We start from the raw sequence: 17,159 nt of genomic DNA, 5'->3' as shown, positions 1-17,159 counted from the left end.
TTTGGTGTTTTGAAAGGATATTGCATGGACTGCTTAAATCTCAGTGATCTAAAAACCTTTATTTTTATTTTTAAGTGTCCTGTTTTGCCTAATATTTACAAATCAGAGTAGAAAACATCTACATGAGGTAACTGGAAGAACTGGTGATTTTGGGTAGCTTGACACCAGCCTAATCCCCAGAGTGCATTGAGTGTTGTACAGTTAGGGGAGTGCTTAGCAGCTTGCTTTAATGGCGTACCTCACTATTGCTCTATGTTGCTCTTATGTGGTTAAACTTGGCTTGAACATGAATGTTAAATAATTTATAAATAACTTATAAATTTGGTGGAGAGGATGCTGATTTGGGGTTTGTGGGTTTCATTATGGCTATAAATCATACTTCACGGAACAAATACTTTTAACAGAAATAAATAACAAACACACTTAGTGAGAGTAATCTTAGCAAAAGCTTTGAACATCATTCAGAGTGGGGAATGTTGGCTCCCTCTACATAAATTAAAGGCTTGGGGGGGAGAAGGTATGCATGCATAGATATGTACATACCCACTTCATGGATCTTTCAAACACCTTTCTCAAGTGTTGCTGCTGAGCCTGGAAAATGTTTTTCTGTTGTTTGTTACTGCTACTGTTGTAAGCTGAAGCTTAACAGAGATGGGGGACTTGCGATCTCAGTGGAAAAGAGGAATCTTGAACTTGTAAATATTTTTGCACAGATGTCTTACTAAAAGCATGCGGACTTGTTTAGAGTCAGACTCAGTTAGGGCAGCGTGCTTCCGAAACTGTTGTGCAGGTCTGTGACATATGAGTATCATGGAGAAATACCTACCTGTGCAGGTGATGCTGTTAAGGACGTGAAGCCACAATCAGGGCGGTGGGAGGACAGCATTGATGATTCTGGGTCCGAGTGTAGGGACAGTGCAGTTAATGTTGCTGAACTTATTACAGGCAGTGGTGATTATGGCACATATATCACTCCTGCGGGTGACAAAGTCCAGAGAAGGCAACTTTCCAAGACCACCGTGGTTCATATTCTGCCAGGCTGTCCACTGCTGGGATGACCACAGAACTTATCAGAGATTGACACTGGAAAATCTCCTGTCAAAATGGGGAAATTTTGAAATGCCTGGGAAAGGACCAGCGATGTCTTCTTGAAACTCTATCAGGAATGTCCCTGAGGGCAGAAGATGATAAGAAAATACCCTGAAAGAGAAGAAGGGTTGTTGTCACAGCTTGCTCACGAGTCAAAGCAAAATGAGCCGTACCGCTCCACCGAGCACTACCTGTGTGGTAATTTCCCCCAGCCTCTGTTGAAACCCAGCACACATGTGGCTTGTTCTGGACTTGGACGGTTGGATCCGGAAACTCAAACCATTGATTTTTGCTAGGTTTGCATTACATGTTAATGTGAGAAGTAGTCTCCCCACAATCATGCAGCCCGACCAGACATTTACTAGATTGCTTACAAGGATTATTATAAATTTCCTGTGTAGATTTCTTTTTTTTTTCTTAATAAGGTATTGATTTCAATATATTTCTGTTCATACTTACAATTAATTGATTTATGGTGGTAGAAATTCTGTTTTGCTGCCAAAATCTGCTGGGTATTAACTGATTCAATTTTACCTTTTTCTGTTTTCTTTTTAACCAGTAGTTCATTTTCAAAAAATGAACTGGCTGCTCCAGAAGTGGGTTCCTTTGTTTGCCTGACATTTCAAATGGGGCGAGGAAGGGCAGCAGGGAGAAGCAGACGTGGGCATCCCAGAGGTGGTGTGCTCCAGCACGACATATGTCGTGCATCTCCTCCCAGCCCCACATGTTGTGTTGCTCTGAGCCCTGCCACCCCCAGCCCTCCTTGGGTATTAGGGTAAAATGGCTCCGTTCCATGCTTCTTCTGCCAAGGTTTTTCTCCTCTCTTGGCTAGAAGATTTAGGGCTATTTTAAATTAGCCATTCTCTTTTGTCTGGTGTAAGACATCCAGAACATGATTGGAATCTCTCGTATCATATATGTAAATGTTTTGTATAATGTTTTTGACTGTTCTTTAATAAATAAGTGGATGTTTTAAAAGGTATAAGCTGGTGTTTCTGGTCACTGAATATAGTCCGTTTTAAATGTAACACATTACAGCATCAGAGATTTAACTTTATATAGTATTTTGTGCTTCTTAACCCTATCATGTCCTCTGACTTTCATTTTTCAGATAATTATTATTGAACGATTTTAGTTTTCATATGCCAGAATTTGGAATTGAGCAGTCTGGGAACTGTGGAGAACAGCCATGCACTTTAAAGTTTACGTACATACTCCTACACTGCTCTTTTTTTTTTTTTTTTAAACAGATGCTTCAGGAACCATGAGCATGGTTACACAGTATATTAGTATCTCTCAACTGAGAGGCCAGAAATTAATCTTTCTGCAGGTTCACTATTGTAAGAAACATTCTGAAGGGTTTATTTTCATGGGTTAGAAGAAAGTTTTAAGAATTGCATGTTTTATTTCACTGTTTGTGAGCATTTTGGAGCCTGCATTATTGCTGGACATGGCACATTTCAGTTCTTTTGTTTCACTGTTGATGTGGGCCCTTGAGTGCTGTAAGTGTCAATCTGTGGAGTAAAATTCTTGCTGCTTTTTGGTGTGTTAAATGATCCCATGTTTAATAGGTATGTATTATAAAAAGATACTGTGCAATAGATATGTGTTATCCTCTCAGCCTTAAGTAGACAAAAAATGGTCATCTAGACTTGGGCTCTATTTAGAGTGTGTTTGGTTTGCAAAAGTTGTTCCTATCTGAGTAGATCTGAAATGCCTAACAAATACACAAATTTTTGTCCTAATAATAGCTAAATATCTCAAATGCCAGACTGTGCTCTCCCTGAAAGTCTAAAAAAAAATGTGGTGGAATGTGCAAATATGGAACAAATGTAAAATACTTGAAACATAGCCTGTAAAGGGGGAGAGAGGTAAAAGATGCAAGATCTTGCCACTGGGCTGGCAATACCCTGCTGCATCTGGGGCAGCCTGGCCAGCGCCATCCCTCTGCTCTTACTCATTGCACTGAACTCCCTTGGAGGAAAAGAGAGTCATGAGTAACAAAGTTAAAAACAAAACAAACAAACAAAAAAGCATACATTTCTCTTTTGGGTGCTTTCCATTGGATGGTGAAACTGCTTTGTGGGAAGGGTGAGGAGGGTGATACTTCTGGAGGGCAGTTGTTGGACATACAGCTGGGTGTTTCTTTGCAGTTCATATGTGAAAGCCTTCACTCAATGTAAACTTGATTTGCATTCTTTGGCAGTGTTAGTGTTAAATAATTTCTAAAACATTGCTTGACCATGTATTTAAGAATCACACAGAATAGTGACACAAAACTCCTGGCAGAAATCAAGAATGTGGCACTATAAGTCTTTTGGTTTGTTCTGTTCTTTAGTGAGGAATTCTGTAAACTTTTAAGAGGAGTGAAGAAAAAAAATGAACAACTTATGCAAAAACAAACAAACAAACGAAAAAAAAAAAAAAAAAAAAAACACGAAAGCAGCCTGTAAAGATTAATAATTGAAATTCTGAGGTCTTTGTGCTTTCCCTTCCTGGTTTTCAAGCAGCCTTTCTTGGAGGATTTTTTTTTGTCTTAGGAAAAGGAAAATACAGTTGTGTTCATTTCACAAGTTAGATTCTTTTTTTGTGTGTTATTAACAGGTTTGGCAAACATCGCAAAGATGACAAGAGTGAGAAAACGGGTAAAATAAAAGTGCAGGAAGCTCTTACTTCAGAAGAGGAGAGAATACGAATGAAGCAAGAACAGGAGAGGTAGACTTCAGTATTTGCTTAAACCTTGATAGAGAGAGTTTGTTTTTTAAACTAAATAACCGAAGTTCAATTTTCACTGATGAAATTTCCCAAATGTTGATATGTTTATATATTTTAAATAACAAGACAAAGCTGGATTTATTTTGGACACTAGTATCCACAGCTTTTTTGGCTGCAGTAAGCATCTTTTATAGACCAGAGCTCCTTTCCTTATTGAGGAGACTGGAGTAATAACATGAAATGTTTTCTCTATACATTCTATTACTGATTTTATTGACTTTTTCAGAAAACAAGTATTTATATAGAATGAAGTATGTTTTGTATTTTTCTTCAAAGTCTTGCATATATAGTTTTTTCACTGATATATTTAGAAACAACCTAAAAATTATAATTTTCAGTGTAATTGTCACTGGGGTTCAGTCTATTTATGTGTCATGCAGTCTGTTTATGGAATTATATGTATATTAAACTGCTAATTGTAAAAATGAGTGGTGAGTACCTCTATTTTTCTTTGTCAGCTTCCTTTACCATTAAAACCTATTAAATGTATATGTCATATGCTCTTCTCAATATTTCCATTCTACTTTTCATCCTGTCTCTTGTAGCCCTAAGTTATTTGGGGCCTATCTCTTTTATCAATATAGCTAAAATCTTGGAAAGACTAGGTTGTAAATTAACTAGCATACAGGGGTGTGTGTGGAAACAAGGCCTCTGTGAATAGATAACTCTTCAGTAAGGAGACAAACTTTAAAGGGCTACATAGCTTGAATGTTGAATGGTAAATAGGTTCAGACACATTTAGCAGTGAAAGTGAACAATGAGTTGAGATGATTTATCTAAAAATTATCATATAGCTTAGCCATAAATTTTGGATTGAAGTAGGAACTATGGAGGGAAATTTTGTTGTCCTTGTACAGGAGGTGTGACTAGTTAGTCATAATGATCCCTTTGACCATCATCTCTATGCACCTTGGGCTTCTGTGGGTAAGAACAGAAGTTTGCAAATGATGGCTTCATCATTCTGACAATTTACTGGAATAGCAGAGCCATATCTCTTGTGTAGTCTCCTCAGTTCAACATAAAATGGTTAGCTCTCAGTTGTTTTAAGGCTGAGCGATTTACATTACAGTTAAGGCAGGCTATGCATTTATGAGTTACTGAAGATCAACAGTAACTTGTTAAACTGCAGAAACTTTATCATATGAGACCATCTGTTTGGATTACATTATGGGATTTTTTTTTTCTCTTTAACAGATATACTAGCATAAATCTATGTAAAAAGTTATTCATGTCTTTCTCCATCCATTCTGACAGTAGAGGGTGGCTGGATCACAGTGTTTGGTTGGTTTTTACTTGACAGATTATTTTTTATTTTCTCTCTTTTAACAAAAGTGAAACAGGATCACTAAATCTGTTCCTGTTTTTAAGAGTAATCTGCTTTCAGATTAATGGTAAAGGGAAATAGTGGAAATGAGGGAAATAAGTTAATTTGGATATAAGCGTGATTGTGCAGTCAACTTTCCTTTAAGCATGGGCAGACCATCCAATTTGGGGATAAACTTTTACTGGGGATGCAGAGACACTGAAAGCTTCCGTAGCTCCAGCCAGCTCAGGGTTGCAGAAAGCATAGCCACATGTGCACAGTGCTGATGATCCCTGGCTTAATGGGCTCTGCTGAACCCAAGGTCGCCCAGCACTTACGAGTTTGTTAGCAACTACAGGTCCCCAGGTAATCAGCCATGTACATTTTTGCAAGAAGGAAGACTGGGCGTTGAGTTAGTAATGTTTTTTCTCTCTTCATTCTCTCTTCTTTCTCTGTCTCTCTGTCTCTCTCTGTCTCTCTCAGTAAGAATGGTGAGAGTATAAACTGTCCATGTGATGATATGAGAGAGGTTGCAATAGTCACGCTGGGTACCAAGGTAGAATTATGAAATTATTTGTATAGCCACTTGTGCATGGAGCAAATTCCTAATCCCTGTCCATCAAGTTATGCTAACCATTTTGACTCTTTCCTGGAATCTCACTCCTTGTGTGCCGTAAAACAATTTTATGTCTTCACTGAAACTGCAGAAAATGCATGTGCCAGAACTTCATAACAGCTTGATGTTATCATAACACGGGTCCTCTTCCTCCCGTTATTCTCTTTCCCTAACTGTGTATTTGCTTTCCTTTGTGTTATGTCTATAAGAGAATGCAAGTTCTTTGGGGTAGTGGCATGTACAACTAATAAAAGATAATAAAATAGCAACCAAATGTGTGAGGTGCTTCCTTATGTTTCTGAAAAATTCAGATGTTGATTTGATCCGTTGAGACTTTAAATCTTTGTGCAGTTAGATTGCAGAGAGTTTTATTTTGATCCTGTAAAATAATGCTGTTAGATACATGCTATTAATGAAGAGTACTCTTGCAAATTAACTGAACAATCCCTCAAAGTGCTTGTGAGGAGACAGAGTGAAATATTACTGTGTTAACAAGTGTTGGTTCATAATGGCTGCTATTCTAACTTTGTTTTCTGTGGGTTTTTTCCCCCTCAATGTTTTTAGCGGTACAATTCACTTGCTCTGTTTTACTTGGTATTTGATGCTATATACCTCTGTAATGATGCAATACTTTGGGGAAATAGGCTGGATTTAATGAATTTACTATGTATGAAAGGCTTGGAAGAAAAATCCTTAGGGGGTCAGAGAACAAGTGAATGGTCCATTAAAAAATCAATCATGCCCACAATTTTATAAAATTATTATGCTTTGACTTGATAATTTTAAGAGTATTGTGCTTACAATAGATTTTCTTTAATCTTAAAAATAGTACTCATATTGACTATAAGCAAGTAAGTAAATTAATGTTCTTCAATTTACCATTATTAAAATAGTAAAATTGCCTTGTATAAATATATCATTAGCAATAATTTCTTATTAAGGAGGATATCTCTTCTGCTGTATATGGTACAAGTTTACTGACAATCTTAACAAAGGAGTTTTGAATAGGAAAATAAATTATCTAGTCACAAATACAGGCAGCTTTCAATGAAATAAAATATTGGACCAATTAGGCATGTCATTTGATGAGACCACCCACTAGTCTTACCAAAAGTGCTCTAAGATGCTTGCTACTTGTAAATTCGTAGAAGTTCAGACTAATGGTTCTTTCAAGGGCATAGGACATTGTCTACTTGTATCACTATTCTTGTATCACACTGGTTTACTCCAGAAAAAGAAGTTTACTTGTATTATCCTTGAATGTCTGTGAAGCACTTCTGAAAATCCAGTTGGTTTCTGGTGTGCTGTTGAGAAAGTTGTTTCTTTCCACCAATGGACACCAATCAAAACTGTAAAACAAAACTAAGCAATAGGTTTTCTGAACTTGGCTTTGCATCTCCTAAAAAAGACTGTACTGCAGAGTCTTGAGGAATTTGAGTAAGGCATGAATTGAACTACCTCTATTCTTGTGCCCAATCACAGCCATTTTATGTATATATTAACTTGGAGCCCCTCTTTGCAATCCTGTTTTCCAGTCCATCAATGGACCACTAGAACTGGACACCACTGAGGTCCTACATTGGCTGGGGTAGACTGGGAAAACAGATTTGGGTGCTTCTTAGTCTTTTTATATATAGTAAGTGGTCTGCCAATTCCAGACTTTCCTGATGAACCTGTAATTGGCCTGTCTTCCTCAGAGTAATGCCTTGAATTGTACACATTGGAGATGTATGGGATATCTTGAGCTTACAGAAATGCTTCAATCTGCTTACAGTCTCACACAAGCATTGCTATGTAGGGTAGACTTAAAATCAGATTCTGAAACTTTTGTCAATGGCCATCATGCATTAGAGTTACAACCCACTTGTTTTCATATGGATGGTCACCTTCTGCTGTCCTACTGGACCTAAGCCTTGGGAAGCCCACAGACCTTTTCACTTTAGATACAAACTCTATACATCTGGTCCCTGAGGGCCTCCCAGGTGAGGGTTTTCTCACCATGTAGCCAATGTGTCCATGGAGTATCCTGCAGTCTGATTGTCCTGAAATGTTTTCTGACTCTTTCAAGACACTGTAGACCCTTTTTCTTAGGAGATGTGAAGGCAGAAATGTTCAGAAAACTCACTGCTTAGATTTGTCTGCTGGTTTTGGTTGATGGCTTGTGCTGAAGGGAGACATTTCCCTGACAGCAGGTTCTAATACCTCCCTCCTTCACCCTTGGATTTTTCCTTGCATTTTATTCCCCTGCAGCTCTGGGTTCAGTGCATAAGAAAATAAATCTTTAGCAAAATCAAAGCCCTTTGCCTGTGTTCTGCCCATCCTCAGCTCAGGCACCTTCTGTTCATGACACCTGCATGGCCCAGCCAGGTGTGCTTGGCTTGTCTGAAGCCTTGGACTCCCTTTATCAAAACAAACACTCCCCAACCTAAACAACTTTCCTCTTTGTGCCCAGGCAGTGTATAACAGAAGAACAAAATAAATATACTTCGTGAAGTTTTCAACAAGTTCAGCTGTATTTAGCACATTTCACTGCTAGATAATACTTAAAAAGATGAAAGCTGCAATTCTAATGTAATCTCATGATTCAGAGTATGTGATCCCAGCTATGGGTGAATACTGCTTATGCTTCAATCCGCCTCTAGAGCCACTGCTTCTTCAGGAAAAAAAAACACACCAGTCTACAGGATATTTTCTCCATTTTGCTAATACACTGAGTAAAGAGCTTTACTCGTGTTCTGCAAATCTATCTGTTACCGTACAGATACGTTAATCTTAGCTTTGTATTCTTCCTCAACTTCCAAAGAAATGAATGCAAAATCAGGTGCTTAAACACCTGTATGGTGAGGATCAGTAGTGAGGCGATAAGGAGAAACCTTTTGGAAAAGAATGATTTAGCTGTATCACTGGAAGTGCTAAGGCAGAGTAGTCAAGTGCTTCTGGAGCCAGGGAGCCAGCAGGGTGTGCCTTTCTCTGCTCTGAGAAAGAAGCTCTATACATTGCCAGTCTTGGCTGGACTTGGAGGAAGATAAACACACAGCAAAGCAGTGCCACGCTTCATGCATACATGTGTATGTGTAATTGTTATCTGCAAAATAAACATCTTTCCTTTCTAGTTTTCCCACGTTACGTTATGGAAAATCTAACCTTTTGTTCCTGTGGGCTATAAAGGGAATTACATTTACATCAATCTGCTGTTATTTGTATCCTTGCCTGTGCACATGGCATCACTGTCGTGGCAGTGTCGCCTGTGGGCTGCAGAGCCAGGAGGGGGAGCTCCCAACGAGGCTTTGTGAGGGGCTGCCCAGGCTGGGGCTGCCCTGGGCTGGGGAAGCAGCAGCAGGCTGGGGCTCTGCGATGATGCTCGTGGCTCACCAGGGTTTGGGATGGCAGAGTATGTCTTAATGCCTTGCTATCAACCATGGAAAACTCTTTTAGAATGGGAACTGGGGGGAGTTTTAGTGATTAGAGGTAGGACGTGGTGCTCTTACAGCTTCAAGGGAGTATGGCCAAAAAAAAAAAAAAAAAGGAAAAATGGCTGAGGATCTTTGTTGTGCAGAGATCCTGTCTGGGAGAGGTGGGTCAGGCATTTGTCTCTGTATTGGCTGTTTTGCTGTTACTTTTGCAGAACGATCAATGGGCTGACAATGTTTTTTGGTGCTAACATAAACGAGCACAATTTTGGTGGGCGTTTTTCACGTAATGATTTTTCCTAAACTTAGAGCGAAGCATTCTGTATGTTCATTAGTAACTAAAATAACACCAATATCTTTTCCTGAATGTTTCGGTCATTCCATAAATTGTTTCCTAAGGGTATAAGAGTCTTTATCTCCAACATATAATAAACTTCTCTTCATCTTTCTCTAGTGCCATTAAAGCCACAAGCCTTTTGTTGTAAAAGTATACTAATGAATAGAAATGTTACAACAAGAACAGAAGTCTTGTGTTTTCCCTTCATCATGCATCATCCATTTTAATTAGACGAAAGGGTGGTGAGTACTGTGACAAGAGTCTGGAATTAAAATCATTAATTGATGTCAAGCTGACGAGAGACTGCTAACATGAATTTACTGACAGCAGGAAAGAAATTAACCTTATTACTTTATTTAGTACATTGGGACTATTTATTATATTTTCGTATGCAAGTTCAGTGAGTTCCATTTATGATTATAGAGAAAGACAAATAATTAATAAACACTACATAAAGTTTTATTACCTCCTATCAATGAAGTTTACATGAAAACCACATCGATAACTTAAAAAAAAAAAAAAACAAACACACAACAAACTGCCATGTCCCTTTAATCGACATAACTCATCAAAGCAATTACAGCAATATTTTTTATATTTTAAATGAGTATAATATACTGTGCTGTGCTCTCTAGCCAAGTACAATTTTAAAAGTGATCTGATTTAAAACTACGCCTTAGTGTAGCCTCAATGTCAGTGTTGCAAAAAATGAAACATATTTTCTCCAGCAGTGACGTTGATTGGAATAACTGTCTGTTTTGATCATCATTGGAAGGTCACCCTAACAAAGATGTGTTTTAATGTTAAGCATCTTTATCCGTTAGATGAAAGATATAATAGTGTCTTACAGAATGACAGCAGCATCCTATGGATAATTTGTGACCCAAAGGTCATAATAAAAGAATAGAGGGGAGGTCATCCTGTAGTAAAGGCCATCTGGAACTGTTAAAGTATCAGATGGAGTAGGGGGCTGAACAGCAGGACACTCTTGGTGTCTTTCCAGATTTCCCAGAGAGACCATAATATTTTTATTGGAAAATCCCAACTTTTTCCCCTTAAGCAAAATATTTTCATGAAGCTGTTTCATCTTACTTTTAGGAAAAGAGACAACATACTGTGATATGAAGAGAATTTTTGCTTCATATATAACCTAAGTGCTATCTGTCTTTAAAATAATGCAAAGATTCAACTTCAGTTTCTTTGCTTCTGTATTTTGATGCCATTTTACAGCTTTCATGAGAAATATTAACTCTAAATGCATAATTATTGCAAACATTCAGAATATAAATGTTTTCTAAAGTGACTTGCATAAAATCCTTTCTGATAAAACTTCTACCCCCTTCCCAGCTCATAGGAGAGCAGAGGAAAAAAAATAATTTCTCTGTGAATCAGAAAATCAAAGCAACGTGTTTCTCATTGTCACTTATTTTGAGATGGGGTCTGTTTGTGAAGTGATATTCCAGTTTCACTGAGACTTGCAGCATTGTTTTTGGCATTTGTTTTTTACATAAAGGATGAGGGTGCAGAATGTGAAAAACAAATCAACAGCAGTATTTTTTGTAAAACACAGAAGTGAAGCATGAGAACATTAAGCTTTGGAAAAATATTTCAGAGCAGTTCCACTTCATAAAAGCACAGACTTCCAGAGATATGTAAATTGAAGCTTTTGTGAAATAATAGTTGCCGAGATGTTTTTTAAACAAAGCTCCTTACATTCTCTAAGTACATTTTGTAAGTATACAGATTGAGATTATAAGATATCACACTAAAAATGTATTTTCACTGTTATTCTTCTGCAGAGATTCAAGACATTGTACTGAGCAAGGTCTGGCCAAGTCCTTTGCCATAAGTCTAAAAATATAATTTATTTGGTCTTTGTAATCTGATTTATAAATTTGGTTAAGGTGTCTTGCAGATCATACAAGTTCAGCATTCTGTTACTTCTAAGTAAAGGCCACTAGTTTGTAGTATTCACTTTTTGAATGCCAAGAATTTTAGGTAGGACAACAGCCTGTCCTCTGTTGACTGATAAACCATGCTGTTAGTGGTAGAGTTTGTGTAGCAAATACTTATTTAAGAATGAAAGAAATTGTAGCATAATAATAATTACTGACTTATTGAATGTGGCTGTGTGTATTGTTGCTGAGTTGAACATAACTGAAAACCCTTTAGATTTTCCAGACTCAACTATAGGAGTCAAGTAGCTTACTATAGTAACCTATAGGAGGTTAGTAACCTATAGTACAGTGACTATTATAGGTTATTACAGTAAGCTACTGCACTAAAACCTCTCTTTGTTCTAATTTTTAGATACAGCAGAAACTATCTGACTAATTACAAAGATACCTAATGACACATTCACAACAGGCAGACAGGTCTGTCCACACCACATCTCACCTTTTATTTTGCAACCAGTTACTTACAAAACCTTGCAATACAAACCTCTTAATGGGTTATAAGAAACCTAGTTCAGTGTCTGGCCATGCTGTAGATATATGCTGTCACTCAGTACTGCGAACCATCAGGATTTTTAGAAGTGAATTCTGAGAGGTGTTAATGGGTGCCAACTTTTGATCCTAAGCAAAAAATACTGACATAAAAGCTATATTCTCCCTTCCCTTCCCTTCCCTTCCCTTCCCTTCCCTTCCCTTCCCTTCCCTTCCCTTCCCTTCCCTTCCCTTCCCTTCCCTTCCCTTCCCTTCCCTTCCCTTCCCTTCCCTTCCCTTCCCTTCCCTTCCCTTCCCTTCCCTTCCCTTCCCTTCCCTTCCCTTCCCTTCCCTTCCCTTCCCTTCCCTTCCCTTCCCTTCCCTTCCCTTCCCTTCCCTTCCCTTCCCTTCCCTTCCCTTCCCTTCCCTTCCCTTCCCTTCCCTTCCCTTCCCTTCCCTTCCCTTCCCCACATAATCCCTTGTTTTGTTGTAGGGGTTTTCATTGTAATCTTTTGTCACTTCGCACTGTTTCATTTTCCAACTTCAGGATTAGGCTACTTCAACATAGCACTCTAGAAACAGAATAACGGACCTGAAATTGAGCTAGTGGCAGTATTTCATACCCACTTATGTTACTGGGCTGACTGAAGGAGGGTGATGCTGGAGAGGGTCAGCTCAATGGACTGATGACAGCATTGTAACTGGGCCTCCAGTTACTGCCTGTAGCATCTGTGAATGACTGATCTGATATGTGGTATGATATATGGTAGCAGTTGATATATGGTATGTCTTTGTCATTAGCTTCTTGCACATACAAGAACAGCTGCTCCTTACATATCTAACTGCAGCATTCAGGTGTTCATGCTGCTTGCTGTCTTTGTTCTCCTGTTGAAAAAATATTGTCGGGAAAGAAATTGCCCAGAAAACCTCTCCGAGAGAGAAAACCAGCAGTCTTAAGCGAGTAGGGTTTAAAGCAGGAGCTTTTCCAAGTTATGTTTTAGCTATAGTTGAATCTCATGATCTGCTTCGGTACTGCTTCAGTCCAAAAGGGCTAATAGGAGGTTAGAGCTACATTAATCTAATGACCAGGGATCTGTCTCATAGGTGCAAATATCAGCTAATCTGTTTGTTTTTATAAAGCAGAAGAAAAAAATCCATTTTCCTCACAGAGAGCAATGATGTTCTTTGATGCACCCTGGTTCCCAGCAGGAATTGGGCTACTGCTCCAGTTGCCCATTTGGGGGATCTCCACTGCTGGGGCTGCTGACCCTCGGATCAGACATGAAAATTAGACAAAAAAAAAAAAAAAAAAAAATCAGTCCTTGTAGTGTTTCTTTTGGGGATGTGAGGACCTGCTATCCTGCCTATGTACCTGATAAATTTGGCTTTGGTTGGAACATATCTTTAAAGACATCACAGCACACAGCAGGTATACCCTCCACCTCAAGACCCCCAAATGCTGCAGACTATTAACTGGATAAAGCAGTCTAAAAGTGCCATTGAAATGCAAGTAACGTAGTAATTTACAGATTTATTTGTTTATTTATTTATTTATTTTTCAAAATAGCAGGGATATTCACTGATTTACTCCAAGATCCGAGAAAGCAGGGTTGAGATACTCTGCTAAGGGAAAATGTATCTTCACGTTGGAAAAACTTTGGTGACTCAAGAAGGTCAGAGATTAAAAAAAAAAAAAAAAAAAGGTAGAGGTTAGAGAAAACAATTATGGTGTCTCCTTTAGTTTCATCAGTGTCACTTGGTCTCAAATTTCTGTTTGCACTTTATCTACTTATAATATTTATCTTCTGCTTTTTTTTCATTTCTTCACATCTTCATTTTACTTTGTTACCTTCTCTATCAGCATTCTTTATGACTCCTTACAAAAATGAGCATGCTGTTCTCTTCTGAATATACATGTAGTAGGGCACTTATAGTAATCACTTTTTTTTCTTTTTTTTTTTTTTTTTTTAACTACATCCCTCCTCAGTTGTAGCTCATTAAAGGTTTTTGAAATTCTCATGGATCTCTTCTGCATGTGGGATTTAAAGAGGGGGAACTGCAGGGAGACCTAGGCACTGTCACATTTTCTAATTGGCAAATATGCTGTGGTTGCTGGAGGAGGAAAAAAATAAGACTGTATGACTGTGTGGGTGTATTCCTTTAATTTCAAGGTGGTGGACACCGTTTTTGTTAGTTTGTTTGTTATTTATAAAAATTTAGTCCCTGTTACATTAGTCTGTTCTTGTAGAAATATTACATGGAAAATACATGTGTATAAAATTTCTGTGAAAGTGTAGCATTATATATCTAGAGGAGAGGGCATGTCACTTTTCCAAGGTTGGATCTCCATTGTATGTCATTCCTGCAAGATGTTTGTTTCATCCTTTTTTTTAATGCTTTTTTTTTTTTTAATGATATAGTTTCGATAGCTTCCCTTAGTTAGAAGGTTCCCCTGCCCACAATATCTAGGCTCAGTCATTATTGCTGGAGTTTAAATACCTAATACTTGCATTAAAGATGGAAGACATTGTAATTTTCCTCCTTATGTATTAGGAGACTGCTATTATGTCCCCACTGTCTTTTTTCTTTTCCACAGCAGCTTGACATTGCTAACCTGTGTATATCTGTCATCCAGTACAATTTCCAGATCCATTCCTGAAAAAGCAGCTCACAGTTTTTTTCCTACTTCTAATTGATATGCTTAATTATTCTATGTAAATTACCTTCTACTTGTTATTATTGAAGTTAATTCTATTTTTGAAGTCCACTCTGTCCTTCAGGAGCATTTGAAATTTTAATCCTTTCCTCTATTGTTCATTTTGTTCATCTGGGCTTTGTGCAGATTCAATAGCATCCTAATTAATAATGAAAACCCTGAGCAAACTCAGGGAGGGATCCATGTAGAAAATGCCACAATCCGTCCTCCTGGTGTGACTGTGAATTGCTGAAACCTACACTTTAGATACTTTGTAGGAACTGCCCAGTTCAACCTATTGCATCCATCCTGTTGCCGTTTTTTCTTAGCCTTAGATCTACTGTTTTTCCTGTATTCACAAGGCCTTTTACTGTGTTATAGAAGGAAATCAGATTGCCTTGACTACATCTGTTCTTGATATGGTGGCTACTGCTTGTCCTGTTATCTTTTCAGTGGTTACTGATAGTTGGATTCAAAGTTTCTCAGGGGACTGAAGTTAAACTGACGAGTTAATAATTCTCTTGCTCCTCCAAAGGGATGTTGACTTCCTCTAGTCTCTCAATACTTTGGCTGTCCTCAACAGCTTCTCACAATTATTGGAAAAGGTCTGAGGCAATCTGAGACAGTGATGTGTGCAGGATGTACAAATAGCTTTACTAGCTTAACCAGTTTCTAGCTACTTCTTTTGATGTTAGACTTGAGATATTTTTTGTTATTGGTGGCAATATCAATAGTGCTGGCCACTTGCTTGCAATCAACCATTTTAGTGAAGATAGATGAAAAGAAAAAAACAACAAATTAAGCCTTAGGTTTCCTCAGCATCATCTGTCAATATCGTTCCCTCACTACTGAGCAGGGAAGCAACCTTTTCTTTGCTCTTCCTTTTACTGCTAATGCAATTACACAATGATTTATTGTTATCTTCAAAGCTCCCTGCTACTTTTACCTCACGTTATGCCTTGGCCTTTCTGATTTTGACCCTGTATTCTTGTGCTTATCTGACCACATTTTGTGTATGTTTCTTCAAGTGCTTAAAGTCAAAGTAGTCATATTTTAGGCAACTGGATACATATGCGTGCACACATCATATTGTTTGTTTTTTTTTTTTTAATTTATTAACTTCAAAAGGTTGTTTTCCAATTTAAAAATACTTAGCAGTACTTTATTTATTTATTTTTTAACATTCTTAAGTTTTGAATGAAATAGAAGGGACACACGAGGAAGAAAAGGTGTCTCTGTTTGCAGCTTGTTGCTGCTCATGATTACCCATTGCCCACAGCAATCCTTTAGAATGATTTCCCCAGGAACAAGGCAGCTTTGCTGTTATAATGGTTATAACTATGATAACTGACTAGCTCTAATCACAATAAGAAAAGCTAAGTGTAATATGCAGGTTCAGAAGGAAATCACAATAATGTCCATAATCAAGGTACCCTTGTTAGAAGAGCAGTTGTCAGAAAATTTCTGCTTGGATCCAAAGGCCAAAGAAAAATACAGAAGGGGACAAACTCCCATATTGGCTTGACTGCCAAAATTTAGGGAAACGGCCATTAAAGCACTGAAGGCAGTCAGAGGGAGGGTGAGGAGGAGCAGTGAGACCTGGCTTATCGCTAGCGTGCTATACCCACAAGGTATTTTTCACTAGCAGGGGAGGAGGGGACATGATTGACAAGGTCTGGCTACTGACCAGTGCACCTCCAGACCTTTTTATTAGAAACGATATCTGGCAAAAACTAGACCAAATGTTGTCATCCCATCCGACTAACTTAGGCAAGCTGACTGGTGTTATAAATGTCTCGTTGTTTTTCCTCTGTTCTTAATCCATCATATAGAGGAATGCCAGTCTGGTGGCAGAAGAACTGAGAACTGGCAGTGTTGGATGGCTTGTCATTTAGCTTCTGTCCTTACACAATGCTGTTTCTATCCTTAATAAACATTGTCAGCCACCTCACATATGTGGATTGCAAGTGTTCAATACCGATTTTGTAAATCAGCAAGCCTCGGTGGAAAAGACTAGGTTGTGGATAATCACTTGGGCAATCACTGAGTCCTGGCAGCAGCAGGATGATTAATTGAATTGACCAAGCAATTGCACACCAGAAACAGCAGCCAACTTCGTTTCTGCTCTTGTGGGAGGACGTTGCTGCCATTGCAACAGCAACTGTAATGTGTTAGCCATGAATATCCTTCCCATACTGTATTAATCAATTAAGATGAATAGTCAGTTTTTAAAGGATCTAAATTACTAGTATGAAAAAATCCTCCAAAGTGGGCTTGGTGCTTCTAAGGGACTGGGCATATATTTATTATTTCACTCCTAATGCTACTTGAAATTAAGGTTGATTTCTTTTGCTAACTTTGCTTGTTCACTTTTTCTCACAAGAGCTCTGCAGGCATCACAGTCTGGAGTTCTCTATTGATGGAAAAAGTTAAAATTTTGCTCCCACATAGCTGGTGTGAATGTTTGGCTGGGTGTGAGATTTGACTAGCCAATTAATTTGGTATCTA

General features: G+C 38.2%; 1 protein-coding gene across 27 annotated transcripts in view; it reads left to right on the top strand.

Annotated features, from left to right (window-relative positions):
* The window catches only part of PARD3 (par-3 family cell polarity regulator), a 443,789-nt gene that overhangs the window by 320,638 nt on the left and 105,992 nt on the right, over positions 1 to 17,159 (top strand). For 19 of the 27 annotated variants that reach the window (XM_072033793.1, XM_072033797.1, XM_072033796.1 and 16 more), the window contains one exon: positions 3,694 to 3,804. The exons of 6 other annotated variants lie outside the window; for them this stretch is intronic. In XM_072033793.1, the coding sequence (XP_071889894.1) occupies positions 3,694 to 3,804 (111 nt within the window). Of the gene's footprint in view, positions 1 to 945; positions 1,090 to 3,693; positions 3,805 to 5,650; positions 5,724 to 17,159 lie in introns of those variants that run through there. 2 more of the 27 variants (XM_072033802.1, XM_072033803.1) reach the window with 2 other exon arrangements.

The sequence above is a fragment of the Anas platyrhynchos genome, chromosome 2 (assembly GCF_047663525.1).
Source record: "Anas platyrhynchos isolate ZD024472 breed Pekin duck chromosome 2, IASCAAS_PekinDuck_T2T, whole genome shotgun sequence".
Lineage (NCBI taxonomy): Eukaryota > Metazoa > Chordata > Aves > Anseriformes > Anatidae > Anas > Anas platyrhynchos.
The sequence above is the reverse complement of the archived record's forward strand: the minus strand, read 5'-3'. Positions and strand labels throughout refer to the sequence as shown.